This window comes from Perca fluviatilis, chromosome 8, assembly GCF_010015445.1.
Source record: "Perca fluviatilis chromosome 8, GENO_Pfluv_1.0, whole genome shotgun sequence".
Lineage (NCBI taxonomy): Eukaryota > Metazoa > Chordata > Actinopteri > Perciformes > Percidae > Perca > Perca fluviatilis.
Window position 1 is genome coordinate 11,695,324 of NC_053119.1, and position 27,206 is coordinate 11,722,529.

General features: G+C 38.4%; 1 protein-coding gene across 6 annotated transcripts in view; it reads left to right on the forward strand.

Moving 5' to 3' along the window:
• lingo1a (leucine rich repeat and Ig domain containing 1a) overlaps positions 1 to 24,188 on the forward strand; it is a 137,749-nt gene extending 113,561 nt beyond the window's left edge. For 3 of the 6 annotated variants that reach the window (XM_039809307.1, XM_039809306.1, XM_039809309.1), the window contains one exon: positions 20,184 to 24,188. In XM_039809307.1, coding sequence (XP_039665241.1) covers positions 20,196 to 22,043 — 1,848 coding nt within the window. In that variant the 5' untranslated portion in view covers positions 20,184 to 20,195 and the 3' untranslated portion in view covers positions 22,044 to 24,188. Of the gene's footprint in view, positions 1 to 8,065; positions 8,104 to 8,684; positions 8,851 to 8,932; positions 9,000 to 9,079; positions 9,267 to 20,183 lie in introns of those variants that run through there. The other 3 variants (XR_005640096.1, XR_005640094.1, XR_005640095.1) reach the window with 3 other exon arrangements.
• The last annotated feature ends 3,018 nt before the right edge of the window (positions 24,189 to 27,206 follow it).

The following is a 27,206-nucleotide window of genomic DNA, read 5'->3' on the forward strand; positions in this document are numbered from 1 at the left end:
ATCAAGAGTTGTCACAGCCAAACTACTGTCAAAATTGCTTATTTAGTCTGACCACCAGCCAAAAACCCCAGTGTTCAATTTATGTTATGGAAATAAGCAAGAAAAGCAAGTAATTCTTCTGACCCCAGATGCAGCAAAAATATACAAATGTTATTGTTCTACCAATAAATGACTAACCATTGATCAAAACTGGACTACATTTTCAATTAAACAATTAACCATTTGAAATACATCTTGAAACCAGTAGTGTAGTCTACGTGATACTCAGCTATACGCAGTATACTCACTAAGAAAGCTCCTGGATATATCTGCATATACCCACTTAAAAATGTGCAATGACATACTTCCCAATATATTTGACATATTTTGAATTGTCATCTGTGTTTTTTCTTTCTTTGCATATAGGCATAAAAGTGTATCAAAATGCAGGAAATGAAGTCTTTGACACTCAAAAACTAAGACCCCCAAAACATATACAGTACAGTATACCCACTACAATACATTAGATTACACCACTGCTTGAAACATGTATTGAAACATATTTCTTTTGTAAATGAAGGGGTTGTTTGCTGAATTACATGACGCATGGGCCAAGTCAAAATGTATCAAATGTTTTATTTAAGTATTACTATTCCTAAAATCAGTTTAATTTGACATGTTAAAATGTTTGGCATATCCATCGTTGGCAGGCTTGTGTTCATTTTATTTCGATATTATTTACATAGGGGATATTATATACTGGATCTAAAATATACATAATGATGAGTGATAAGATGAGGACAATGTCATTTTTTAAAAGTATTTTAGGGCGCATTTTTACCTTTATTATTTGTAGATAAAAGACAGAGAGGTGACAGGATATTAGGGGAGAGAGAGGAGAGGTGATACGTCACAAAGGTTCCTAACTAGACTCAAACCAGAGACGTTCAGATTACCATTAGGCCACTAGGAAGCCCTAATAATGGCAATTTTACAGCTGATAGCATACTACAGTGCTGTGATTGCGACATTGTAGATTTGGAAAATATGTTTAATAGAACTTTGCAGGACAGTGTACAGTAAAACGTAGCCTTCTCTATAAGCTGAGCTGCACAGTATGGGTGGGGTTGGTTAAAATGAATCAAGATTGAGATTCTCATTTAGTCAATGTGTTTCAGCTTTCATTCAGGAAAACAGAATGCAGGGAGCCTCATTCAAGGACTGGAAAAGCAGAATTATTGTATGTAAGGATTTGAGATGTATGTATTCCACACCTAAATGCACATTGTGGTCTACTTGGATTATTATATAGCAAAGCATGGCTCTGACGTTACGAGTTTGACAAGTTCAAGTTGATTGATTGCTTATGTATTACCCTTGGGCAAACATATTCTAACTGCGGCTACTGCCAGTCATATTTTTGACATCTGTGGGGGATGAGTGAGGGCAGTTTAAGCGGTGAAATGGTGGTGGTAGTGTGTGGGTGGATGGGGAGGGTAAGACTGATGAAAGGGCCAGGCAGCGATCAAAGGCGAGAAAATGAAATGGCTTTTGACCTTGTTGGACGCTGGCGAGTGACATGCTGCCACAGAAGTGCAAAGTAGTTTGGGAACCTTTGGGAATCGGCAGGGAGAGAGATCAGGTCTGCAGAGCCCTGATGTGGGGCGAGAGGATGGTCCAGGCAATTTAACCCTTCCATCTCATAACTGATTTAGCAAGGGACTCTGTTCAAGGGTGTAAAGGTGGACAAAAGTTATTACAATGACAGAATGAGTCAAATTAAGGTGGGAAAAAGAAATTGCATTTTGGGTGCCTTGTAGTGAACTATTCAATAAGTCTCACTATACATTAAAATCTTGCTTATGATGAGACGTAATGGGTTCTGTAAATTGGTCTTATAAAAGAAACCTCAGGGGTAATCTCCCCTCCATAATACAATATACCCTCACCTGTAGTTGATATGAAAATGTAAAATATAAATAATTCAGCTCTTTTGCATTTTCTTCAGCATTCTGCTTGCTCCTACCATGATGGCAATAATGAGGATAACAGCGCAAGGAAAATGTGAACAGGTTTAGGAACAGATAATAGCCAAGCATTTTCATCACGTGCATTATGCCATCATGTTGAATGTCTCAAATAGCATTTTCTTTATTAAGGTTCATGTTAAAAAAAAGTAAAGCAACTAGAGCTAAAACCATCAATTATATTAATTAATTATCAATTATATAAAACAAAGAAAAGCGGCAAACCCTCGCACTGGAGAAGCTGCATCAAGGGAATGTTTTGCTTTATAAATGACTGAAACGATTATTAAAATTGTTGCTGTTTTTTTCAGTTCTAAATGCAACATTCAAATGTCATTGGGAATTTAAAACTCTGCAGTACAACTGTTTAATGCCCTGAAGCACAGCCTTTGTGTTATGTTTCATGAGGTATCTCTCAGTAGGATGGTGTTTGTTGGTTTGTTTGATACACCTTTCCTTTATTTATTTTGTCCCCATGCCAACTCTATAAATAATGTGTTTAATCATCCAGACTGCAATAATAAAGTTTTTGTTTTAAGCTGGGAGAAATCTGGAAAGATTTTTCAGCATAGGTAGCAGTGTTTCAGCACCGTCTCCTCTGTAAATGTCATACACGTTACATCACAACAAGGCTAACATGACAGGACTACAAAGATGAAATTCTAAAACGTGTGTCCACAACCATATCGTCTGCCTGTCAGCATGTTTCAACAAAGGCACTGCTCTTTGCTTGGACACAAAGAAAAAGACACGAGAACAGGTCTCACTTCCTAGCTCTGCAAATTGAGGTTGGATGGGGTTTGATATGAGTTGCACTCATAATCTAGTGAGGTTTTTCCTAAGAGATAGTAATCCACACATAGTCTATATGAGTTTACCATAATGTACCATTTTAAATCTGTTTTAGCACAATTCCTTCAAGCATTCAAAGCTGAAAGGAATAAAGTTCTAGACCAGGTTTTTGTAACTTCTTTTAAGGGTTGCAGAAGTGTTGACAAGGGATTTGGAGTGTTTTGCCAACCCTAAAGCCATCTGGTATTAATATAGAGGGTCACCTTGTCATTGATCCATGTGAAATACCTAGATTGTCTTTCTAAAAGTGAGATTCCGCTCTCTCTCTAGTACCCCTAGGATTAGCAGAGCTGGTGAGATGTGATTCTCTTATTCTTTTCACTATCTTTATGACCTCCTCTCATACTACAGGGAACCAAAGCGAGGGAACGGGAGGATACAAGGACAGCTTAGACAAGTAATTTTGCCTTTAATTGCTCAAACCTCCCATGAGTGCTATTGCTTAAGTACTCCAAAAAAAACTGTTGTTGTTTTCCTCCACATAATCTTTGATTATATGAAGGTCAGCTTTTTTCTCTAAGCTTCTTATGAGAGAATTTGGAGCAGGTGGATTGCTCAGAGAGATGAGACAATGCTCCCCTGCTGGATTTGAGAGTGAGAGTGAACGGCCCCTTTTTTCCATCCGCTGCAGTTACTTTCTAACTGTCTCCAAAGCTCATCTCGGCCATCTTATATACAGTAGTCTTTGTTTTTCTTTGTTCTGCTTAGTCCTCATTTCCCAGTCTATATCAATAGCACCATTATTTGGGGTTTTATCTGGCTAATTAAGGCTTCATCTTTCTGGGCAATCTCTCAGAGGACATGGATTAAGCTCCCCTATCTCTGCACTGGAGCCACGATGGGGTCGGCCAGGGCTGCTCCACACAATGTAGATTGAGGAGGGGAAAAAAGCATTGACATCAGGTTGTTTGAGTGAAATGATACTCAGAAAAGGAGAAAAATATAAATTTTGGATGCTGAAAGTGGGAATCAAAGGATTTATTGATGAGCTGTGGTATAGGTTTATAGGAAAAATCTATATTAAAGTACACTCAGTTTGGGCAAACATCTCGGTTCTGCAACCCTCATGTGCCCAGGATTGTTTTTGTTTTTGGATGATTCAGGTCTTCTGTGCAAACGCTTATTTATTAGCTACAATGTGTAATAAATCCCACTGTAACCTAAATACCATCAATTATTTTCACTGCCGGTATGTGTCAGTTGTCCAGCCTTTTTTATCAGCAGAAAGCCATTTGAATCGATAACTGAGCAGACCGTAGCCTTGGACAATTCAGTTACAATCAGTTTGCATGCCTTAACAGGCGCCATTTCTTTTGCATCTACAATCAGGTGATTCATTTTGGTTGGAATAGGGATCATGAGTCACTGTTTGGCAGTGCAAGAACAGCACTGTATACATTTAAAATGCATTGTTGTTCTGGGTCCACTCATTATATTTTAGTGTTGAAAGTCAACAGATGAAAGTCTGGGTCAACACATTAAACATTGAATTACCCCTGCAGAACTGTCAGTAATTGTTTGGGAGGTTATATCTACCTTTTCACTTTTCTCACATTGTAGTAGAGAGGAGAAAATACATTTTGTTTTTTTGTTGTGCAGAAACACAATCTGCCACAGAGCTTTGGCTGGCTCATGTTCAGTTCTTATAATGCGTCTCTGTTTTTTGTCAAATCACTTATGAGACAGTAGCCTGGCTCCGCCCTCCTACGTACTTCCACTCAATTTTTTTTTTCCTTCAGTACACCGTCTCAGTTTGCGGTATATTTGTGGGCTTTGTGGCTTTGTGGCTGAGAACAATGACCTTTTAGGTTGTATGCTAGTTTGAGTTGTAGTTCCGTAATGGCGGCAGAGAAAGATGCGAGCGAAGCCATTCGGTCCGTTGTGGCAACGCTGCCGAATATCCAGAAGTTAAAGCCCGAGCAAGAACAATCTTTGCTGAGTTTTGTTGGTGGCCATGATGTTGTGGCCACCAACATCAAGTTTGATTTTCCAGATTGCTCCGTTAGTGGTGAAGGACTTGGCTAAGGTTAACGCTAGCGATGCTAAGCCAACGTCACGACCAAACGTTAGCGATTGGTTATGGCAGATCTAGAGTGGCTCTGGGCAGATCCAATAGTTTTAAACTTCAACAGAGTACCCGCCTTCAAGGAAGTTAATGAATGACTATTGCAGTTTGGGTCTGCATTATTAGACATCCTTGCAAGTGCTAATGAACATTTACACTCTTAATCTTAAAAGGAATTTAAAAACACCTTGACATTGCAAATTGTATAGATGCACAAGGTACTATAATAAGACCAATATTGGATTTACGAGGCTTGTTATTAAAAATGTTTAAATTTTTACCTAAACACAAAAACATGGAGAAGGATCTCTTATATTTGGCTATTAAAGAATTTTGATAAAGTTATGTAGGCCTGCCAAGTCAAACATTTTTAGATGAAAAAATAAGGCTCGTTCTTTTCATAGTTTTTCTTGAGCATCAGTTTAAAGTTATCTGGAATTTATGTGCTAAATAACTTTGGATGCAAGCAGTTTGAACTGAAATAAATGTAGATAAGCCACTTGATATGCATCAGAGTCCTTCAAAGTCATACAATAGATCAATACATGGTAAATATACAGAGTAAATCACGACTGATAGTGGATTTTTAAAGCTGATACTGAAGATGATATTTGAATTTAAAATTGATAACATCAGCCAATATTTAATCTATTACATACATTACATTCTTCTTCTTGTTGGAGCTCCCGTTTGCCAGTATTTTGTCTGCAATCTTTGCTGTTCTCTGCTACGGCAGGCAACAGCAGTATCCTCCAGTGTCTTTTTTTTCTGCATTGGGGTCGCCTCTCTATCAACTAATTACAGCTCATTTCTCTTTAGAGGCCTCACTGTGAGCTGCAGAGCCAGCTATGCAAAGGGGACATTTTCTTCGCTACACTGGGAGGAAAGCCCTTAGATGCCAGTCACAATTAAAGTCAATATGGCCCTAAGCCGCTCCACACTGTGCCGATCACACTTCCTACTGTAGCAGCAGATAAGATATAGCTTAAATTATTCATTATGAAACTAAGGCATGTTTCCATGTTGACTCCCTTAATTGAAGAACCAATGTAGCTTGCGGTGTAGTCACAGCTATTAAAGCTACATCCTACAGGCGTATATGGATGAGTAATATTGTGGTTGTTCCATAAACCAGCATCAGAGCTTGCCCAAATACAAACACCGCGTCCCACAAACACTCTCAGTCAAATCCACTCAAAAAAATATTCACTCACAAATTAAGTGAATATGTTCAGTACCCTCCTCGTAAAAAGTTTATTCATTTTTTGGAGATATTCAGTAAGGTTCTTATGTAGAATTTCAAAATTTTAACATCTTCACCTTTCAAAAAATGATTATTCCCCAAAAGCAGTACTTTAAGACTTCTTTGATTTCCATAAGTACTGTCATTCTTAAATTAAATCCGACACGTCTAGGTGAATGCTTATGTGAAATAGAAGAAGTAAGGGCTTGATTTAGCTGCATAATATTAACTCATCATGTGGATTATTGGATGCACTGGCAGGATATGTGAGTGCGTTGACAGGGACTATGTCTGAATCAGATCTCTTTCAGTCGGGGGCTGTAAACTTCAATTGCCGAATTTCTGTCTTGACTGCTATACATAGACACATACAGAAGGTAATTATTTTCAATATAAAACTCGTAATGGGAGAACTATAAGAAAAACTACAGTAGTTTGGTTGATTCTCTTGCAGTTGGGCTTTAATAAAAATTGGATTGAAAATTGTGGAAAAAAAACATGTAGATGTAGGTGAAGAAAAGATGGATGATTACATAAGTAAATATTTTCATGGCTGCTCACCAAAGCAGTGATGTGGGAACCTGTTAATTTGCCTAAGCTCCTGTGAATTCATTGCAATAAGACGTCAGTGTTTCTAATCAGAAGCTTGTGGGTACATTATGCAAGAGCCTTCTCTTGCATACAAAAGGTTCTTAGTTTTAGATTCAAGGAAATTGATTTCCACTCAAAAAATACAAACGTGTATTTTAAGTGCAAGTTATCTTAATTGTTATGTGGGTCCTTTATACCATGTAGTGCAAACAGCCACTTCATTGTGTTACCGTTAGCATGAGCAAAGCAACTTTCAAGATTAATTAGTATTTGGGGCTAATTTCATTGAAGTTTTAATACTGCCTAAGGGACTATTTTGTATACTGAAGATCTAAAACCAAGCTCAAGTTCCAACAGGACCAATTCATTTGAAACAACCGTATAATAATACATTTTATTTAAAGGCGCCTTTCTCGGCACTGAAGGACACCGTACAGGAATACATAAGACATTTAAAAGCAGCAAATGAACAAAAATGAAAATAAAGAATAAAACAACAATATAAACAACAGAAAGAGGCAGAGCAATTGACATCAAGTGGAATATCCAGTTTTAAACAGATGTGTTTTGAGTTGCAATTTGAAATAAGCTCATATCTAGTTAATGTAAGTAACTGCATGTTGTTGTTTGCAAATAGCAGTTGCTTGTTTTGTCTGACTGACAGTCCAAAACCCAAAGATATTTTATTATATTCATTATATTTCATTTAATAATAAAAAGCATCACATATTCTATGGAGTTATATTCCTATCTTTATTCAAGAGCGCATTCTTTCAATTTGAGAGCATTTCTCACTGATATTACGTTCAGATTTTGTAATAATTTCCCTCAAAACCTTGCTCTCACACTCAAATGGTCATGCTCGCGCTTGGATTTGCTCTGCTTTGCTCAAACTTTGTGCTCGGATTCAGATATGTTGTTCTGTGGACAGATTTCCTGCTCTCAGCTTTGAACCTTCTCCTCGCACTCAGCCTGATTCTGCGCGCTTGCAAATCTGCTGCTCTCGGATCTCTCCTGCGCGCTTGGATTTTTCTGTGTTACAACACTATCAAAATCCCACAACCAATAGAATGCCAGGTGTAGTGTTGACCAATTAAATGATCCCTGCCCCGTTGAGGGTGCGTTCGTTTTATGTGAGAACATCCGTTGCGGCCGGCTCCTCTGTAACCATGGGTCTGTAACCCAAGTTTATTTAACCCCGCCGTCCATCGCTTTATTATTAGTATATGTCAATAATGTGCACAGAATGGTCGACGGTCTTTCACCTGCACCCATCAGGAAACGGGAGAAAGCTTTGAAGTGGGACATATCAAGTTACGTAGCTAGCTAGCTACACAACTATGAGGGTGAGTAACATAAATTAAGCACATAGCATATGGCGCTAGCCATAGCTAGCCTAGCTTGATGTCCGTAAACAAATAGATTTTCTTTATATCAGTAGTTTAGCTAGCTAGCTAGATTGAACGACATATGACGGACAGTATGTATGTATTTACAACTGGTATTTAATGACCCCACTTTGTAATTTGTCCTCGTTTGGTTAACTATGTTCCTGGGGATTTGGCTAATTTCAGACATGTTAGAGGCAATTGTAAAACCTAAACTGTAATATCACTGAAAAACAAAAGAAACTGGATTGTTTGTATCAGTTTTTACATCACTGTTGCATGTTTTTCAGATGTTCTAAATTCTTATAACATTATTTTAACAATAACATTCATATATATATATATATATATATATATATATATATATATATATATATATATATATATATATGTGTGTATAGAAAGTTGTAAGTACAATTCCACTCATATAATAAAATACTATTTAAAATAGCAGTTATTTATTTTTACCCTTATGAAATCAATACAAAGCAAATTGAACAGAAAAAAAAAAAGTATTTTGTTTGTTTCCCTTCTTCCAGGTGGGGCTGAAGTACCCCTGTTGAGCTGCACTGTGTGCATGTACCAGTGTTGTACAAACACACTATTGTGTTGTTCCAGTCAGTACATTACTCCAAACGCAAAATCCCATTGGTTCCCCCTGTACTCACCTGTGTGCAGAGGGCAGGCAGTAGTGGCACAAACCAAGTACGTTGGCAAGTCTGATAATAATTTAATTGTAAAATCATGTTACATACACTTATCATTTCTTTCTTGCTTAAATTCATAGGGTGCACAACAAGGCCCAGGAGAGACAATTACTGTGATGTCCACAAATCCAGAGAAGAGAAGGTAAGGTAAGATAGTAATGATGTTAAAGAAAGCTATGTACACCTAATATCTTATGTGTTGATGTCTATGAATTTGTCTTAAATAGGAGCACACTATACAAAGTCAACAGTGGAGTTGATGGATCCGTCTGTCCTCAGTGCCAGAGATCTACAAGGACTTCACCCGTTTCTGCACCATCACCTCCATAATCCAAGTGATAAAAGAGAGAACAAACTATTGTGTTCTCTGCTTACATGAATAGGTGCCTGTAATGTCTGCCCACATAAACAATCAATAAATGTTAAGTATCACTGATATTTCTTAAATCATTGTGGTTTTTCAGAGCAATAAGATTATTAAAGCCATGTTCATACTTGCAACAAATTAAAACCCTTATAAAGGCGAATAGGTGTTTCATGTTCTGTAATCTAAATCAAAAAACAGTATAATTAAATTTACCAGAGTGGACACTTGCAGGTTTTTAAACAGCTTTAATTTACCTTGTCAAAACAATAAGTAATTCATAACCAACTGCACAATATTTGACACAAAACCTAAAAAGCGTATGGTTCATACTCCTGTGAAGCAGTACACTTTGCCTGTAGGATTTACTGTAGCAGGAACATTGATATTGGCAAACTGATGACCCAGGTACAGGTGAGTTTGTGAGCAGGGTTATGATTTTAACTAAAATAAAGATAAGATAAGCCTAGTGTTCACAAGAGGGATAATTCAGGTATTGCAACACAAGTTATAGAATAATTTAATTAAATAGGAGGTATATACAACTAGTAGAAAATAAATTAACTAAACAAGAGCAATTAAGGCAAAGTTATGAGGTAGTAGCAAGCTAAAGTGACGTATAATCAATAGCAGTGAGTCACATCAACAGTGTACACCAGAATAATATATACTGTGATTAAGTAATGATACTTAGTGTTGTCTGTAGACTACTAATATAACAAAACAGAAAAATAATATAGTGTACGATGCAGTATGGAGAACAACAGAGTCCCATATGACCCCAAGAGACTTTAATTGCAGCTGTTGATGATTTTGCAGATGGTTGTAGTCTGTAGCCAGCCATACAGTAGGTAGATCTGGAGCAGCAGGGTGACTTCTAGCTTTCATGGGCTGGTGATAAGACTCTGCTGCTATGATGCAGCATTGGTCGAGCCCTTCATTCTCAACTGAAAGAAAAGAAAAGAAAATGCTTGTTTTTTCTGTTCAGTTTGCTTTGTATTCATTAAAAAAAACTGCTATTTAAGGAGCAAATTATTCTAGATCTGTTTTTATTATAGTGATAACATTGTACTTAACATTACAGCGTTTTATACAGACTGATATGAATCCATCATTTTCAAACTAATGTTATATGAAGAAATGAAGACTAAATTCTGATGAACAACATACAACAGTGATGCAAAAACGAACACAAACAATCCAGTTTCTGGTGTTCTTTCAGTTATATTAGCTACAGTTTAGGTTTTACTATTGGCTCTAACATGAAATTAGCAAAATCCCCAGTAACAAGGTTAACCAAACGAGGAAAAATACACATACTGTCCGTCATATGTTGTTCAATCTAGCTAAACTATAAAGAAAATTATTTGTTTACGGACATCAAGCTAGGCTGTATACTAGCATGTCTGAAATTAGCCAAATCCCCAGGAACATGGTTAACCAAACGAGGACAAATTACAAAGTGGGGTCATTAAATACCAGTTGTAAATACACACATACTGTCCGTCATATGTCGTTCAATCTAGCTAGCTAGCTAAACTACTGATATAAAGAAAATCTATTTGTTTACGGACATCAAGCTAGGCTAAGCTAATCGCTGGCGCCTGTGCTTAATTTATGTTCCTCACCCTCATAGGTTGTGTAGCTAGCTATCTACGTAACTTGATATGTCCCACTTCAAAGCTTTCTCCCGTTTCCTGATGGGTGCAGGTGAAAGACCGTCGACCATTCTGTGCACATTATTGACATATACTAATAATAAAGCGATGGGCCGCCGGGGGTTAAATAAACTTGGGTTACAGACCCATGGTTACAGAGCGAGCCGCCGCAACGGATGTTCTCACATAAAACGAACGCCCCTCAACGGGGCAGGGATCATTTAATTGGTCAACACTACACCTGGCATTCTATTGGTTGTGGAATTTTGATAGTGTTGTAACACAGAAAAATCCAAGCGCGCAGGAGAGATCCGAGAGCAGCAGATTTGCAAGCGCGCAGAATCAGGCTGAGTGCGAGGAGAAGGTTCAAAGCTGAGAGCAGGAAATCTGTCCACAGAACAACATATCTGAATCCGAGCACAAAGTTTGAGCACAAAGTTTGAGCACAAGCAGAGCAAATCCAAGCGCGAGCATGACCATTTGAGTGTGAGAGCAAGGTTTTGAGGGAAATTATTACAAAATCTGAACGTAATATCAGTGAGAAATGCTCTCAAATTGAAAGAATGCGCTCTTGAATAAAGATAGGAATATAACTCCATAATATTCACATTTATTCATCTAAAACAAGCTATTTTACATTTTTGCACGATAAATCACTTCAATGATTAATCATGTATGAAACTAGGTGTCTACTGTATGTTCTGTGAATCGACCAATCAAGCAGTAGCAGATGTGAGAGCCTTTTACCCTCATATATCCATTTCATTCCTCTTAAAGTTTTATAGAAACATTTTGACTAGAACTGCTGAGTAAAAAAAACCACATTCTCATTGGCACATTGCTTGAAACAGACTTTCTTAAAGCACCTCATGGGGGCTTGTTAGTGCTGGCCTCTCAATCTGCCGAACTAAATAACAAGCCAGATTCAGCCCACATGCTAAAACTCGTCCAAAATCCACATCCAGTCTGAAAAGTAAACCCCTACGACCTTCAATGGTTATTGTTTCTCCTTAATGTATTGCCATGGCTGCAGTGTGTTCAGTTTTGCCAGTGTAGCAGCAAGTAGTGTCCCGGTGCACTGAAGGTTGGCATCTCCTGCAGGGTTTGGAGAAGAGTCCATGTGTAACCATATGCCCCCGTGACATAAACACCTCAAGCCTTAAAGGCGGTGTCAGCAAGATGTTCCAAACCCAAAAGAACAGGCATCAGAGTGTGGGGCACAGCATTATGGGACAAAGCAATACACAATACGACAACATTTGTATAACTGCATCTGTGTGTGTGTGTGTGTGTGTGTGTGTATGTGTGTTAGAAGCAGCCCTCCCGCCTGTGAAGCATTTTCTCTCAGCCTTAGGGAAAAAAAAGGAAAGAGCTATTCCAGCAGCTCTCTCTGGGGGAGCTCAATCGTTCACAATCTAGCTGTTTAGCTTAGTTACCTTCAGCTCCCAAACATTCTAAATGTACAACAGCTGCTATAATAAATACCTCAGGTTCTTACCCTTGCATTAGTGCATAGTGTGGACTAATGTATTAAAAACTTGCAGTCTTGTATTTCATTAGAATATGAAGTTACTATATGTAGTTTGCTCTTAAAATCAGACAAAATTATAATAACCTCTAATCTAATCCTCTGACTTTTCATCTACTGCCAGGTCATCAGGTCAACATTTTAATTTGTCCACCACCTTGGTTTGTAACCAAGTATCTGCAAAACTGATTTTAGTGCTAATAAGCAACTGTTAGCACACTAACATGCTAAACTAACTGGGTGAATGTGGCACACATTATACCTGCAAAACATCAGTATTTAGCATTGCTGTTGTGACCATGTTAGCATTCTGATGTTAGCATTTAGCTCAAAGCTCTGCTGTGCCTATAGAGCCTCGCAGAGCCGTTAGTTGCTCGATTCTTAGCCTCGTTAGTTTTAAATTAGTCTCGCTTTGCCAGACCATCCTCCACACACAGCGCACAGCTAGTCCACACAGCATTCCGGGATGGGAGAAAAACATGCTCTGGTTTATTGGCATTTCTTTAAACCAGTCACAACTGTCATGGGCGGCGCTAAGCTCTGCACGGCGCCGCTGCAAAATAGCCGCGGGAAGGAACTAGTTTTGGTGGAACGTGTACGTTCAAAAGTTGTTTTAGTTGTGCGAGAGAAACTCAGGTTGGACAAATAGCCTAGCCAGTTGTCTCAATTTACCATGCCGAGATCTGAGGAGCAGTTAAACATAGTTCTCATAAATCCACCTGAGTTTAAAATTCCAACACAGAAAGTGGAAGGAAACGGACATCGTCGAAAAGACATGCATCCGGCAGAATTTCCTGCAGGACCAGAGCAATCCCGGAAGTGGAACATTGTGGATATAGACTAGTATTAAATCAACAAAACTTTCAGCAGCACACAGAAGAAATGGATAGTAGAGAGAAATAAAATGGTGTAAATTGATTGCTGTTTTAGAATCAGCAACTTCTGTACTATAGTCAACTTTCCATTTTAACATGTTTTCAACAGATGAAACATTGATATTAGATAAATACTTCTTAATTTAGTGAACTATAACTTTATCTTTGATGCTAAGATGCTTGAAAAATGCTTCAAAAACAAATGCACAGCAGACATTCACCTTAACATTAATCAAATGAAATATTGTACTGATAGAGGAATTTCAAGGTTCAAGATTATACCATTATAGATTGAATTGCTTGCTTTTAAAGCTATAGATACATCTATATAGGCCCCTACAACTGATATTCGCAAAATTGGTTATTCATAGTTTGATACAGTTTACTTTGTCATTCCCTGGTCATACAGGTTGCATTACAGTTAAGTGATTAAAGTGATAATTATGAGCTTATTATACTTTACAGTGAAGCTGTGCGCCTGTGTAGCTCTCATCTCCAAAATGCTAATCAGTTTTTCTTAGAGACCGCCGACACTTAGTGAAATATTGTAATGGTTCTATAAACAAGATAACTCTTAGATATATTTTATAAAAACATAGTGACTGAAAAATTCTGTCATCTTTGATTTTGTTAGCAGCTTTTTAAGGTAACAGTCAGGTGGTGATAAAATATTTAACTGTTAGTATTATTTGTGAAATCACACACATCATTTACATTGTTAGAACCTAAATGTCAGTCTAATTTGGCTTTGATTAGGAAATGATATCTGCTTTTTGTGTTATTCATCCAAAAAAGAAACTATTGGCAGGCTTCTTTTTTATTTATTTTCCTGGATGTTGTGAAAGCAGTGTGAGTGCTCATTAGTGAGTGCTGATCTGAGTCCTTCCAAAATCCTGCATCCACTTTGTAAAAGTCTGACATTCTGGAGGCTGTTCCTCTTTGAAAACACATCTCCTCAAGAACCAAAAATGAACAGGGATTCTCTGAACAGAGCTTGGGAGACGAGGCTAATGAGCCTAATAATGATGGAACACCACGTATGGACACACACTCCCTCTCTCACAGATAACACCCAACCACATCTGTAAAAAGCTTGCCAAATTAGGGTGAGCTTTGAGTGCAATGAAACATGACTTTTTAGAGTTTTAACAACCCCAATCATAAGACTACTGATCTCTGCACATATTGCGACCCATTTAGAAATTATGGAGTTTTGGCATTATTATTAACAATGTGTTTGTTTTATTTAAAAACTCTGGCATTTAACATGGACTTGAGCGTAAATCACACTAAATTTAATTTAACCGTTTTAAACAGGTAGTTAACGTTGAGAATCTGAACTAGTTTCGTTAAAGTGCTCATATTATGCTCATTTTCAGGTTCATAATTGTATTTAGAGGTCATATCAGAATAGGTTTCCATGGTTTAATTTTCAAAAAACACCATATTTTTGTTGTACTGCACATTGTTGTAGCTCCTCTTTCCCCCCTGTTTGTTCAGCTCTCCGTTTTAGCTACAGAGTAAGGCGTCACACTTCCATCTTTGTTGGGAGTCGCACATGCGCAGTAGCTAGGTAAGGACAATTAGCCAGAAGCAGAGTATGAGGGCGTACCACGCTAGCAGATAGGCGAGGATTATAAATTTGTCATGGCAGTAAAGGATGGACTACAATAGAGTACTTTGGAGCAGTTTGTGAAATGTGTTTTCTGTTGGAGATGATAAGTCCATTTGGGGTGGACTTTGGGCTTTATCACTTTGTAAATCTATTACATGCACAAAAAAGATATATAACACAATAAAGGAAAGGGAAAAAGCCAAAAAGCATAATATGACCACTATGAACACAGAAATATGTATTTAGGGTTTAAAAAAACAAACAGGTATTGGCTTAAAGAATGTCATGTTAAACTACTAATTACTGTATATCAAAATGAAAGTCTTCGGAGTGAAAGTCTGTGTATGTTAGGAAACGTAATTGATAATTACAATGATGATGATTACGTTACTGATATTTTATAGAGTTAATTCAACATTTTTCATTTTGGAGGCCATAGTTTGTGGTGGTGTTGAATTGTAAGGCGTTATCATTATCACCTTTAATTATTCTAACCTTTATTCAATCGATATAACTTTTCCAAGAGAGACCTGAGTACTGCAAAGTGAAGGAAAAGGAAGTGTTACTTGTGTTTTCTCCACCCATTTAATATCAAGGAGGGAAGACTAAGACATGTTGCAGATAAATTACTGTTGATGCTTTCCTAGTTACTTTAAATATGATTATTTCTTATAAACAATTTATTCGTAGCTGTGTAATGGAGTTAGGCATCAGTAAGCAGAGCCCCTGCACAGACAAAGTATACGACCCCCTTTTGGGGTGAAGTTCAGGAGGGATATGTCGACAGGTTTCATGGCAGTTTCATCAGGACAACAGCTGGCCACTGTTGGAATTCTGCACCTTGTTGCACCAACCAGCTTCTTCGCCTGGATTAGGGCTTTGCTGTCCATCTGTCGGGCGTCGGCTTACATTTAAGCCCTGCCATTTCACAGGCCCAGCCCCAGCCAGCAATCCCACCAGGCAGCTTAGCTTTTCAATGACACAAGGGTAACCTTTCTCTCGAAATTCAGCTCGGCGACATTATAGCAGTGTGAAAGTGATCTTACTTGGGGAGCGAAAGGTCAGACTCTCCTGGTTAAGATGGATTTAGCCAAAGTATGGCTGTCAATATACATGTTCTGTGTTATAACTACAAGCTGCTACTTACTGTAAAGAATTGAACCAATAAGCGTCTTACAAAGCACTTTAACTTAAAATCTCAGCAGCTGTTTTTTTTTCCTTTCTTCCAGCATACACATTTAAACAGATGAATTATAAATTGATGACAAATTTAAGTAATATGGTGTTGGTGGTTGAAAATACCAACTAATTATTAATACCCATAATGGGCATACTTCCCCTATAAGAAATTGTTAAATTTACCTAAGGAGGATATTGGGTATAGTGTCAACTGCTAACTACAAATTGTCAGAAGACATTCTGTCAAAGTCATGGGAATACTAATATAATAAAAAAAAATGTGCAGCTTGATCTGTCCATTCAGGATTAGCCTGATAGCTGACTAAGCAGTTTGCAGAGAAATGGGCTTTAAAGGCTTTTAACACTTTGTGCTACAGATAACGTCAGCACCATCTCAGGGATTTCCCAGAAGCTTACAGGTATTTAACTATGGTATTAAACAAGGCTCAGGAGTGATGTCTTGTGACAGGTGAACTAAAGCTTTGGGCAATGCTTAAGTCAGAACAATAACCCTCCCCAATTATGTTTGATTGTGTTTATTGTGCATTGTGTAATGATGACAGACAGCCTCATTCAGACGCATGGAACAAGATTTAGTGGAGTGATAGCAGGTTGTATATGAAAGCTGCAGGTGGACAGAAAGCAATTAAGCAACTAACTACAAATGGGTGGGTAAAAACTGTTGAACATGGAGCCACCAGATTTAAATCCAGTGAGTGAAAAAAGATCCTTATCCTTCTAAAAGATAAAATACCCAAGACTAAACTAAAGAAATGGTGGCTTGAATTTTGTATAAGGCTTGTACTAGTTGTCACACTGTTGCCTGTGTAAACAAAGAAAGAAGGATATCTTTAGCGCCAAAGATGAACGACAGTATATAAATGCTTTTTCCTCATAAAGACCTATTTAATTATTAGATTAGATTGTAGTTAGATTTTTAATTGGGGCCTAGTCTAGTCTCGACATGAAAATGTTCAGAGAAAAGGTTCAACATCAAAATTGATTAAAACTTTCCAATGAACTTAATGACTGCAGCTTGGACAAGATAGCAGAATCGTACTTGTCTGTTTAATTATGATTGTACATCCACTGATGGCTACTCTTAAGCCACTCTGTTATAATAGGCGCATAGGATACCATCCACTTCCTGATACAAGGAACATCTTCAGGATCCCAGTGGATTCTGTCATAAAGGCATTAATCTCACTATTCATTGATCTAGTTATTACTGGTCTTGGACCAGTGGGTCCTCATTTATTCAGCACCGCTGTCTTCCTTCTCCTCAGCCACATTCTTTTCTATGATCATGGACGCCCCCTCTCACTTCACCTCAATTAATGTAATTGTCTGGGAGCTTACTTGAGTGCTGATTGGAATGAAGAACTGCATTTAGACTGCATGCCTGCGAGGGAATGATAACACCAGATCATTAACAAAACATAGCTGAAAATGTTTACCCGTGGAGATGGCATTCTTCATTACTTCCTTCTCTAACCCTTTTTTTGGGCACATTTTGAAGGGATGACGGTAAAAGCTTGAGTAACATCTCTTTTCAATGGATCCTGATAAATAATCAGATGAATTATGATTGAGAAATCAGGTGCAGTGTCATTTTGGGGGACTTTTCACTCTGTGCAAAGGAGTGAGAAGACTCATTAAAAAGTCTGACTGTAAGGTAAGGTCTGTAATCTGCTGAAGTTGCAGTCATGGAGCTTTACCAGCAAGGGATTATGATTTGATCATTTTTTCTCGATTGGGTTTCAGTGTCAGTGGTAATAGCATCTTATTGACTGATATCCAATATGCGATAGCCACATGATAGAGGGTGACAGATGGAATTGAGCTTGTGAAAAGGACACTCCTTCTTCTTAAGTGTCTTAGCATGCCATACAAAGCCCCACACCACTCCGTCCTTCAGCACTCAGCACTGACTTGATCAATGTGGGTTATGGAATAAGAGTGATTGAGAAAGGCTGAAGGCTGCAAGGAGCACAGCAGGCTCTGATGCAGGTCAACTCTGTACTATCATTTCTACCTGTTTTTAGATCTCTTGGTTTCACTTGATTACAGATGGTATCATCAAATCCCCAACCTGAACTTTGACCTTAGAGGGAATAAAATGAAATTGAATGAAGTAAATCTAACCCATAAACCCTTATTTGATGAGTCTGATGTCCACTTGGTTATTGATTTAGTGGGAAATAAGTTATTAGTGGTGACAACAATGGTAGCAACATGTCACACAATAATTAACAATCAACCATAATGTGACCATAATATCACAGATTTGTTTTCCCCTTTTCTCTACAGTCTCAATCTGTCACAAGTAATATGGTCCATGAAATCTGCTGAAGCACAAACATGCACTATATTTCACAAACCCTGTATGAATTAGGAAAAAGCAACATGTGACCAGTTGGCAATCAACTTTAAAGGCAAATTTAGAGGAGATGAAACTGCATACCACTGGCAAAAATCTACGTACTGTGACAACAGCCATCACACATATACGGGAGTCCCCTACGGACATGTCTTGATGAGTGTGAACTAGATGTAAGAATTTTCTTTCTGTGGAGGGTTTTCACACACATTTTATCATGTCACTGAATTACAATCCAACTGCATGTGCTTGGATGTTGGAAATAATGTAATTATTATTAATGTAATCTAATTTCATGTGCATTTCACAACTGGAACCCATCATACAACTAATATTTCAGAATCACTGTCTGCAAATCATAGTATAAGTGATATTCTCATGTTCAATTTATTTTATGATGTAAACGATGCTATCATGTTGTTTTATTTATTTTTTTTGCATATAAGTGTAAATGGAATGAAATGATAATATCAATTGTTAATTGCATTGTTAGATGAAGGGGTGGAGGCATGCTAACAGATGGGATTGAAATTAAATATGGTTTGTTTTTTTGCTCTTAAACCCTGTGTATCTCTCTGTATCCAATTCCCTGTTGGTGTAAGGTCTATATTTTATCGTAAAGGATTGCATGAGCCGAGTGTCAGCCACAGCACATACATCACACTTGCCACCATCCGTCTTTGATTGCATTCTCCTGTTACTACTACTCCACCCCTCTACTGTTTTTTTTTTAACTCACACAGCAAATCCAGGCTAGATGTAGGGGTGAAAAAATTGTTTATGATACCAGAACAAACCACAGATGTGCTCAGCATATGTGTCTGTGAAACAGCATAAATTGAATTACCATCTGAAAAATGCTTTTAATTCCACTTAAGGCTGCGCCCCTTTTACTTCATATCTGGGTGATAGCATTGACCGATTGATTGTCTGTGGGGTGTGCAATGGAAATAGTGTTGAGCATTCGACAGCAGACAAAATGAGTGTGCAGGGCAAGATGTACGTACGATTACTAGAATTATTTGGTCTTTGATTTTCTTGCTGGGATCAGTTTTTCCTATTCTATATCACAAATAGGTCTGATAGAATGCTATGGATTCACAGCAGCTACTTGCATTTGAAAATACCTTTTGAAGCTCTGTGCAGAAACCTGAAGGATGCAGAATTCATAACCCTAAGCACTCTCAATTATGCAAGCACATACCTTATTCCTCGTAACCGTCCACCTCTATTCATCTCGAGTCTGTGGCATGAATATTGCAGCAAAATTCATAACTCTGTTCTGTTAGGAATTGTGTCACACCAGAATGGCATCCTTTTAGCACTTATGATTGTTGAACTAACCATCTGGCAGAAAGGGAACACAATAGCCAAAGGAAAGTGTTTAAAAACAAGTTCATACTGCGGCCAATTCACACTACTCCATGTCCAATCTTTCCATATTCAAATCACATGTCAAAACTCACATTTCTAGAGCTGTTTTTAATGTTTGATTAATGATTCTGTATTTTAGTATGTGGATTTCTTTTTTAAAAACTTTGTCTTTGAGGGTTGCAAAAAGCACTATATAAATAAAAATAAATGCATTATGTCTACCACATATGATGTGAAATTGCTGAATTCAGCAGAGAACTACATATTTGAATAATTCCACAATCTGTATTGAATCCCCCTCATCTAAAAAAATAAATAAAACTAACAATTTTTTTCCCTCTTTATTGTGTCTCCCCAGGTAACCGATAAGATGGCGGCTGGGGAAGCGACTGGGCACAGCTACCTGGTGGCTTGCTGGCAGCCCATTCTGATCCTGATGCTCGGCACCGTGCTGTCTGGCTCCACAACAGGTTGTCCATCCCGCTGTGAGTGCAATGTTCAAGAGCGCTCTGTGATGTGCCACCGCAAGAAGCTTATGACAGTTCCCGAGGGCATACCTGCAGAAACAAGACTGCTGGACCTCAGCAAAAACCGCATTAGAACCATCAACCCAGACGAGTTTGCCAACTTTCCCAACCTCGAACACCTGGAGCTCAGTGAAAACACAATCTCCACTATTGAACCTGGAGCGTTCAACAACCTTTACGGCTTGCGGACATTGGGGCTGCGTAGCAACAAGCTTAAACTGATCCAGCTCGGTGTCTTCACAGGCCTGAGCAATCTCACACAGCTGGACATTAGTGAGAACAAGATCGTCATCCTGTTGGACTACATGTTCCAGGATTTGTACAACCTCCGGTCTTTAGAGGTGGGTGATAACGACCTGGTTTTCATCTCCCACCGGGCTTTTCATGGCCTAAGTAGCCTTGAGCACCTGAGTCTTGAGAAGTGCAACTTGTCTTCTGTGCCAACAGAGGCTTTTACCCACCTTCACAGTTTGATCACTCTCAGGCTGCGCCTCCTCAATATCAATGTCATACGGGATTATTCCTTCAAACGGCTCTATCGGCTGAAAGTGTTGGAAATAGCCAATTGGCCATATCTGGATACGATGACCCCAAATTGCTTGTATGGATTAAATCTCACCTCCCTGACCATTGCAAATGCCAACCTGACCACAGTTCCTTATGTAGCCCTGCGGCACTTGGTTTATTTGCGCTTTCTTAATCTTTCATATAACCCTATCCACACAATTGAGGGGAATAAGCTCCATGATCTTCTGCGTCTGCAGGAATTTCACCTAGTAGGAGGCAGACTGGCAATGATTGAGCCCTACTCTTTCCGTGGTCTAAACTACCTGAAGATTCTAAATGTGTCTGGAAACTCTCTTAGCACTTTAGAAGAGTCTGCTTTCCATTCTGTTGGCAACCTGGAAACCCTTGCCTTGTATGATAATCCCCTGGCCTGTGACTGCCGACTGTTATGGGTTTTCCGACGACGCTGGAGACTGAACTTCAACAGGCAGCAGCCAACCTGTGCTTCCCCTGAGTTTGTCCAAGGCAAAGAATTCAAAGACTTCCCGGATGTCCTGCAGCCTAACTACTTCACGTGTCGCAAGTCTAGGATTAGGGATCGCAAACCCCAGCAGAAATTTGTTGACGAGGGAGCCATTGTTCATTTTGCTTGCCAAGCAGATGGAGATCCTGCTCCAGTGATAATGTGGCTATCCCCGCAGAAAAAGTTTATCACTACCAAGACAATTGGAAGGCTCTCCGTGTTGCCAGACGGTACCCTTGAGGTTCGCTATGCCCAGATTCAGGACAATGGTACATATGTGTGTATAGCTAGCAACGCAGGCGGAAATGACACCGCTCTTGCTCACCTGCACATTCATAGCTACTCGCCTGACTGGCCACACCAGCCCAACAAGACTTTTGCCTTCATCTCCAACCAGCCCGCAGAAACTGGTGCTAATGGTACAAGAGCCAATGCTCCTTTCCCCTTTGATATAAAGACGTTGATCATTGCTACCACTATGGGCTTCATCTCTTTCCTCGGTGTCGTCTTGTTTTGCCTGGTACTGCTCTTTCTTTGGAGCAGAGGTAAAGGCAACACTAAGCACAACATTGAGATTGAGTATGTGCCACGGAAATCGGACGCTGGCATGAGCAGCAACACAGTGGATGCTCCTCGCAAGTTTAACATGAAAATGATTTAACGGAGCTGTGGAATTTATTAATTTTGAACTAAAAAATAAGAAAAATGGAAAAGAAGACATTTCTTTCCTCCCTTACAAACCTGTGGATCCTGGTCTGTTAACATAGAGTTACTGTATATGTTTTTTCTTGACTGAAGCACTAAAGAGGAGGGCAGTTCCAGACTTTCACAAGTGAAAGCACAACCAGTGCTACAGGGCACTGGTGGTTTCTACAAGGCCTGTGGGGGCATTTATTGTAAGTCAAATTTGTCATAAGCAGTTCTCCTGTGGATTTATACTGGGAAAAATATATCGGAAAAGAAAAACACTTCAAACAGCCAGAATGCGGGGGGCAGATCATATTTTGGCCATTGCTGTTTTGTGTCTGTATTTTTTATTTAGTGTTGTTTTTTTTATTTCCAAGGTTAAATGTCAAGTTATGAATGAGATTTTTATGGGTTGATGAGCACATTTATACATTAATAACATTGATGCTTTTCAAGTACATCATCACTATGTGCTACATATGGTCTGTTTGTGTTCCTACAGTGATGATTGTTTTGTATATCTGTATCACAATACCTGATAAAAGAGAAAGAGTATGTCCCAGAAATTAGCAGAAATACTTAGCATAGTATGGCACAATTATATTATGGGAAATACAAAACTGTTAGTGATGACTATATAAAATTCAATTTGAAAGTCACAGCAGCTAATTGGTGGCCCCCTTCTTGACCAAGAAAGTACAGTGAAGGAAACTGTAAAACAGTTTACAGTTGTCATTATTTGACCTGAAAAACGGAATGATATACAAATATAAATGCTCTGAATATATGTAGATTCAGTGATATAGAGATACATTAGTTCAACTTTTACTTTTAAAACCAATTGTCAGTAATGCACTGTAAAAAATATTTTTTTAGAATGACAAATATAACAATATCAAGTGTTGAAGAGTAGCAGCAAATCCTGTTGTTAAATGTGACTCTTAATATAGGATTTTAGCATTGGGGAAATATAATGAAGCCTTTTGAGCCCAGTATCTGATATCAGTGTCACTCATCCCTAATTTGTATATGTAACCCAGAAAATGCACACACATGGATTGTGATACAGTAGCAAATGTGAGATGCTGCTCGTTATGATGGGATCTGTACCAACAATGGATGCAGCATATATCCTACAGTTTTGCCATGGAACAGAAAGGTTAGTGTTGGTACATTATACTATACTGCTTATCCCTGACTTTTTAAATTGCATTTCAAAAGCTATTATGTATTGGTATAATTTTGTGCTCAACATGATAGTAAGGAATAAAAGTTGTGGTGCTCACGTTTTTGGATACAATGTGCTCCTCAAAATGTAGAATATTCTTTTCATTGTTGTTTATTTTTTTTGATTGTTTTATGAAATCAATGACTTATTGATGCCGATGCTCCCCCCATCAAAGCCATGGAAATATTACCTTCCAGGATCATTTACAGGTTTGCTATTCCCCAGAAATGTGCAATGTTTTGTCAGGGGAAAAAGAACTGTGCATATTTGGTTCCCAGTTGGTCCTGCATATTAAATCTGAGGTTACAGCCTTTCTTTGTCAAGTACACACTGTGGACAGCTGGGCTTTGCAAACGTGTGTAAGGATAAAGGCTAAGTTATTTATGATGGATGACATTACAGACAACGACACAGTAATGGGCTGAAGTATGGATAGAATATGCAGATGGTTCGAGTGACACAGATGGTTTCACCCATGGAGCAATCTGAAGCAGCTTTGGTGTAATCCGTTTTGCATAAAGGAAAAAAAAAAATCACTGGATATGGCTCATGGTTCTCCCTCTTGCTGATTATGAATGCTCTCTTCGTTCAAAGTGTGGCTACTGTACTTAGCCTTTTTTTGGTCCCGAGTGACCCGGGATTCTGTTTTTTGTTCCTTGTTATTCCTTTTTTTTATTTTGACCCTGGACTATACTGACCATGTAGTCCAAGCCAACTTTTTACAAAAAAAAAAGATACTAAAAAAGAAATCTATGGAAAACACATTCAAATTGTTCTGTGCAATAAAAGGTAATATGCAGATTTTTTTTTTTTATTAACAAAATTTTGTTGATGTTGAATTGTTGAGAATATGGTATGTTGTATTAAACAATCTATGGACTTTTTTAAACATATGATGGTCTTATCTTGATTTTAATCCCATTAGTAAGGACTAAGCACTGTCTTATAGCCAAAAAAGACAGCTGTGTATGTGTGGGGTTTGGATAACATTGGTTTGTACCAATGACACAATGATTATTTTTCCAGGTGCTGAGATTTGAGACGAAAACTCTTTCCCTCGTCACTATTGTTAAATTATGATTTTATGAACTATTTCACTTACAGGCCACTGTAAACTGGCATAGTCCCATTGATCTTGATACAATTTCTTCTTCATCAACACAGATTAATGAAAATGAAATATAGTGCCATAACGCATTGCTGTGTTGCTACCCAAGCACATGCTTACGTCTAGCTGAGCATTTGGGTCAAATTTGTTATCCATCAGTGACAGTATAAGCAATTTAATGTTTGATATATTTGATTGACTACCGCATTAAATGATGATGCAGACCGCTAGGTTATTTAATATCATGTGTTTCAGCGCTAATTACTTGGTTACAGACCATTGGTAGTTCCCTTGTTCACTTGCCTGGCCTCTAAACATTAATTAACCACCATTAGTAAAGGATCACAAACATTGAGATATGTATAGGGAATGTTATTAATTTACGCTGCACATCTGTAATCTTAAAAGAGACAGTTATTGGTAGTCATTAGTTAGTGACCTTCAAAATAAACAAAAAATAGTAGATGTTTAACGTTCAAGATCAGTTTTATTCTGGGGTGTCTCTTAGCGAAACATGAGCAAATTAGGTTACCCTTTGAAGGACATGAGAAATGACCGGGGATATGACAAGGACAGCTTAGTTTCATAAACATGGTGCTGCTATGCATTAAGTTTGAATCTCTATCCCATTCCTTTTTATTCCACATGCTTGCTTCCTTGGTTAGGGCTCCAAGGGGACTTTTGACGTTCCCTTTTTTCCTCGGGCTGTATCAAAGCATGCTCATTTATCTTCTGACTTGAAAACAGACAGGCAGAATGGAAGAGGAGATAAGCTATTCTTGAGGCCTCAGAGCCCAGGGGAGTAATGGAAACATCCATTGTTTTCATTCCTCAGATATTAGATCTGTGCTTAAATTTCTAGGTCAGGAACAGGCTGATGGATTCTGACACTGTGCGACAAGTCGGCTCTCCTCAACTGAGCATGAAAATACAGACACACCTCTGGGTGTTCCTTGCACTCATCCAAATCCATGTGCTTAATGACATCTGGCAAACACGTCATGTAAGCAAACAAAAGTGTGAGTTTGAGTTGGTGATGCCTCTGTCACATAAAAGAAGCATCAGATGCCTAAAATAAAAAGCAAGTCTTTGGAGATTTATATTTAGACGTGGAATATAAAGACACAACAGAGAGGCCATTTCTCACATCCAGATTATATCCATATCAAAGGGTCTAATTTTAGCACTTGTTTAGGTCTATGTTTCCATAGTAGAACTACTGCATCTTAATTCACCTATTTCAGTCACTGTCAGCCAAACCCTTTATATATATTAAAATGAATGAATTTGTTAATTACAAGCTAATCTCAATAGTTTACTAATGGAACAGACATAAGTGGACTGAAAAGCAAGAGTACTTTTCATTTAATTTTAAATGTCATACATCTAATTGAAAGGGCTTACATCTTAATCACTTTAATTAGGCTACTGCATTAAACAGCATATTGTATATTTGTTACAATTAATGTGAGCACGATCTACATGTTTGTTTGTCTTTGGCAAGGAGCATGAACCTTATAACACATAATTTGGTTGTGACTAGATACATTAACAACCTTTTTTCATCCATGATTCATCCATAAACACTACTGTTTATAAACAGTAGAGCTGTAATACTAGCCAGGTTGACACCAGACCCTTCTCAGTCTGAGAGTGGGTCTGGGAAAGGTTCATTGACAGTTCATTTCCAAAGGGGCGTCACCAACGGACGCCGCTCAAATGCCTCTGGGCGCATTGGATAGTCCAACCAATCAGACCAACGATCTGGGTGACGCTGCGCTTCGGAAGCCGCCATGTTGAATGTAAACAAAAAGCTGCTCGCCGTTGCTGCCATTGCTGCGCTATCGTCGTCGCGTAAAGCCCGCCTCAACCGTTGTGATTGGTGCCTCGATTTTGGGGACATTGGAAATGGGTTTGAATGGGCTCTTCGCTAGACTGACTTGCAGAGCAAATCTCAAATTTGCCAGAAGTTCGTCAGGGTTTACCCAGGCTACTGTAATACAGTATAAAAGTTGAAATCATACAGTATATATAGGCAACAATATAGTGTATAATATACCATTTATTAATGGTTTGTTTGCTTGTAGATGTTAAATAGTAGGGGTCAAAATAAAGTATTATCAAAGCCGGTCTACGGAAAGCCATTCCACTCCCTATTCAGCCCCATTGTACCGGATTTTGGTTGCAGTTCCACCAGAGTTCCACTGGGGGTGATCGCGGTCCAGTGCAAAATGAATGGGACTCTATGGAGCTAGATGGCTAAATTTGTCTCTTTCGCCTGATTGTCGTTGAGAAACCTCAGATTTGATTGTAGTTTTTGCAAGTTCAACATGGGTTATAGGTCGAAAGTTGAATGAACGAGTACTTATGTCCTTTTGATTTCTTACAGGGTGAGTCGTTGTAGCCCATAACACGCTAGCATTCTGCTAATGAATGCTGATTGGTCAGTGAAGAGTGATTACGATTGGAGATCCCGCTTGACGGCATCCGAAGCAGAGCCTGAATATCAGAGTGAATATTTCGGGGTGGTCTTTAAAACATTAGCAAACCTCTTACTAGCACATGTATTAACAGGGAGAGCCTTACCTGTCAGCTGTGTTGTCGATGCCTCGAGAGAACAAAGGAAGCGACTCAGAGCTTGCCGTGAAGCAGTATCTCTGGCCGTATATGTGTATGACATCATTGACATTTTAAAAGGCTTTTTAGAACAAAAAAGTGACTTTAAAAAAATCTAACACACAACAGTGTGTATTTTTTTAGCCTCCCCTTTCGAATGCAACATTCAAATTACTAGACAAAAA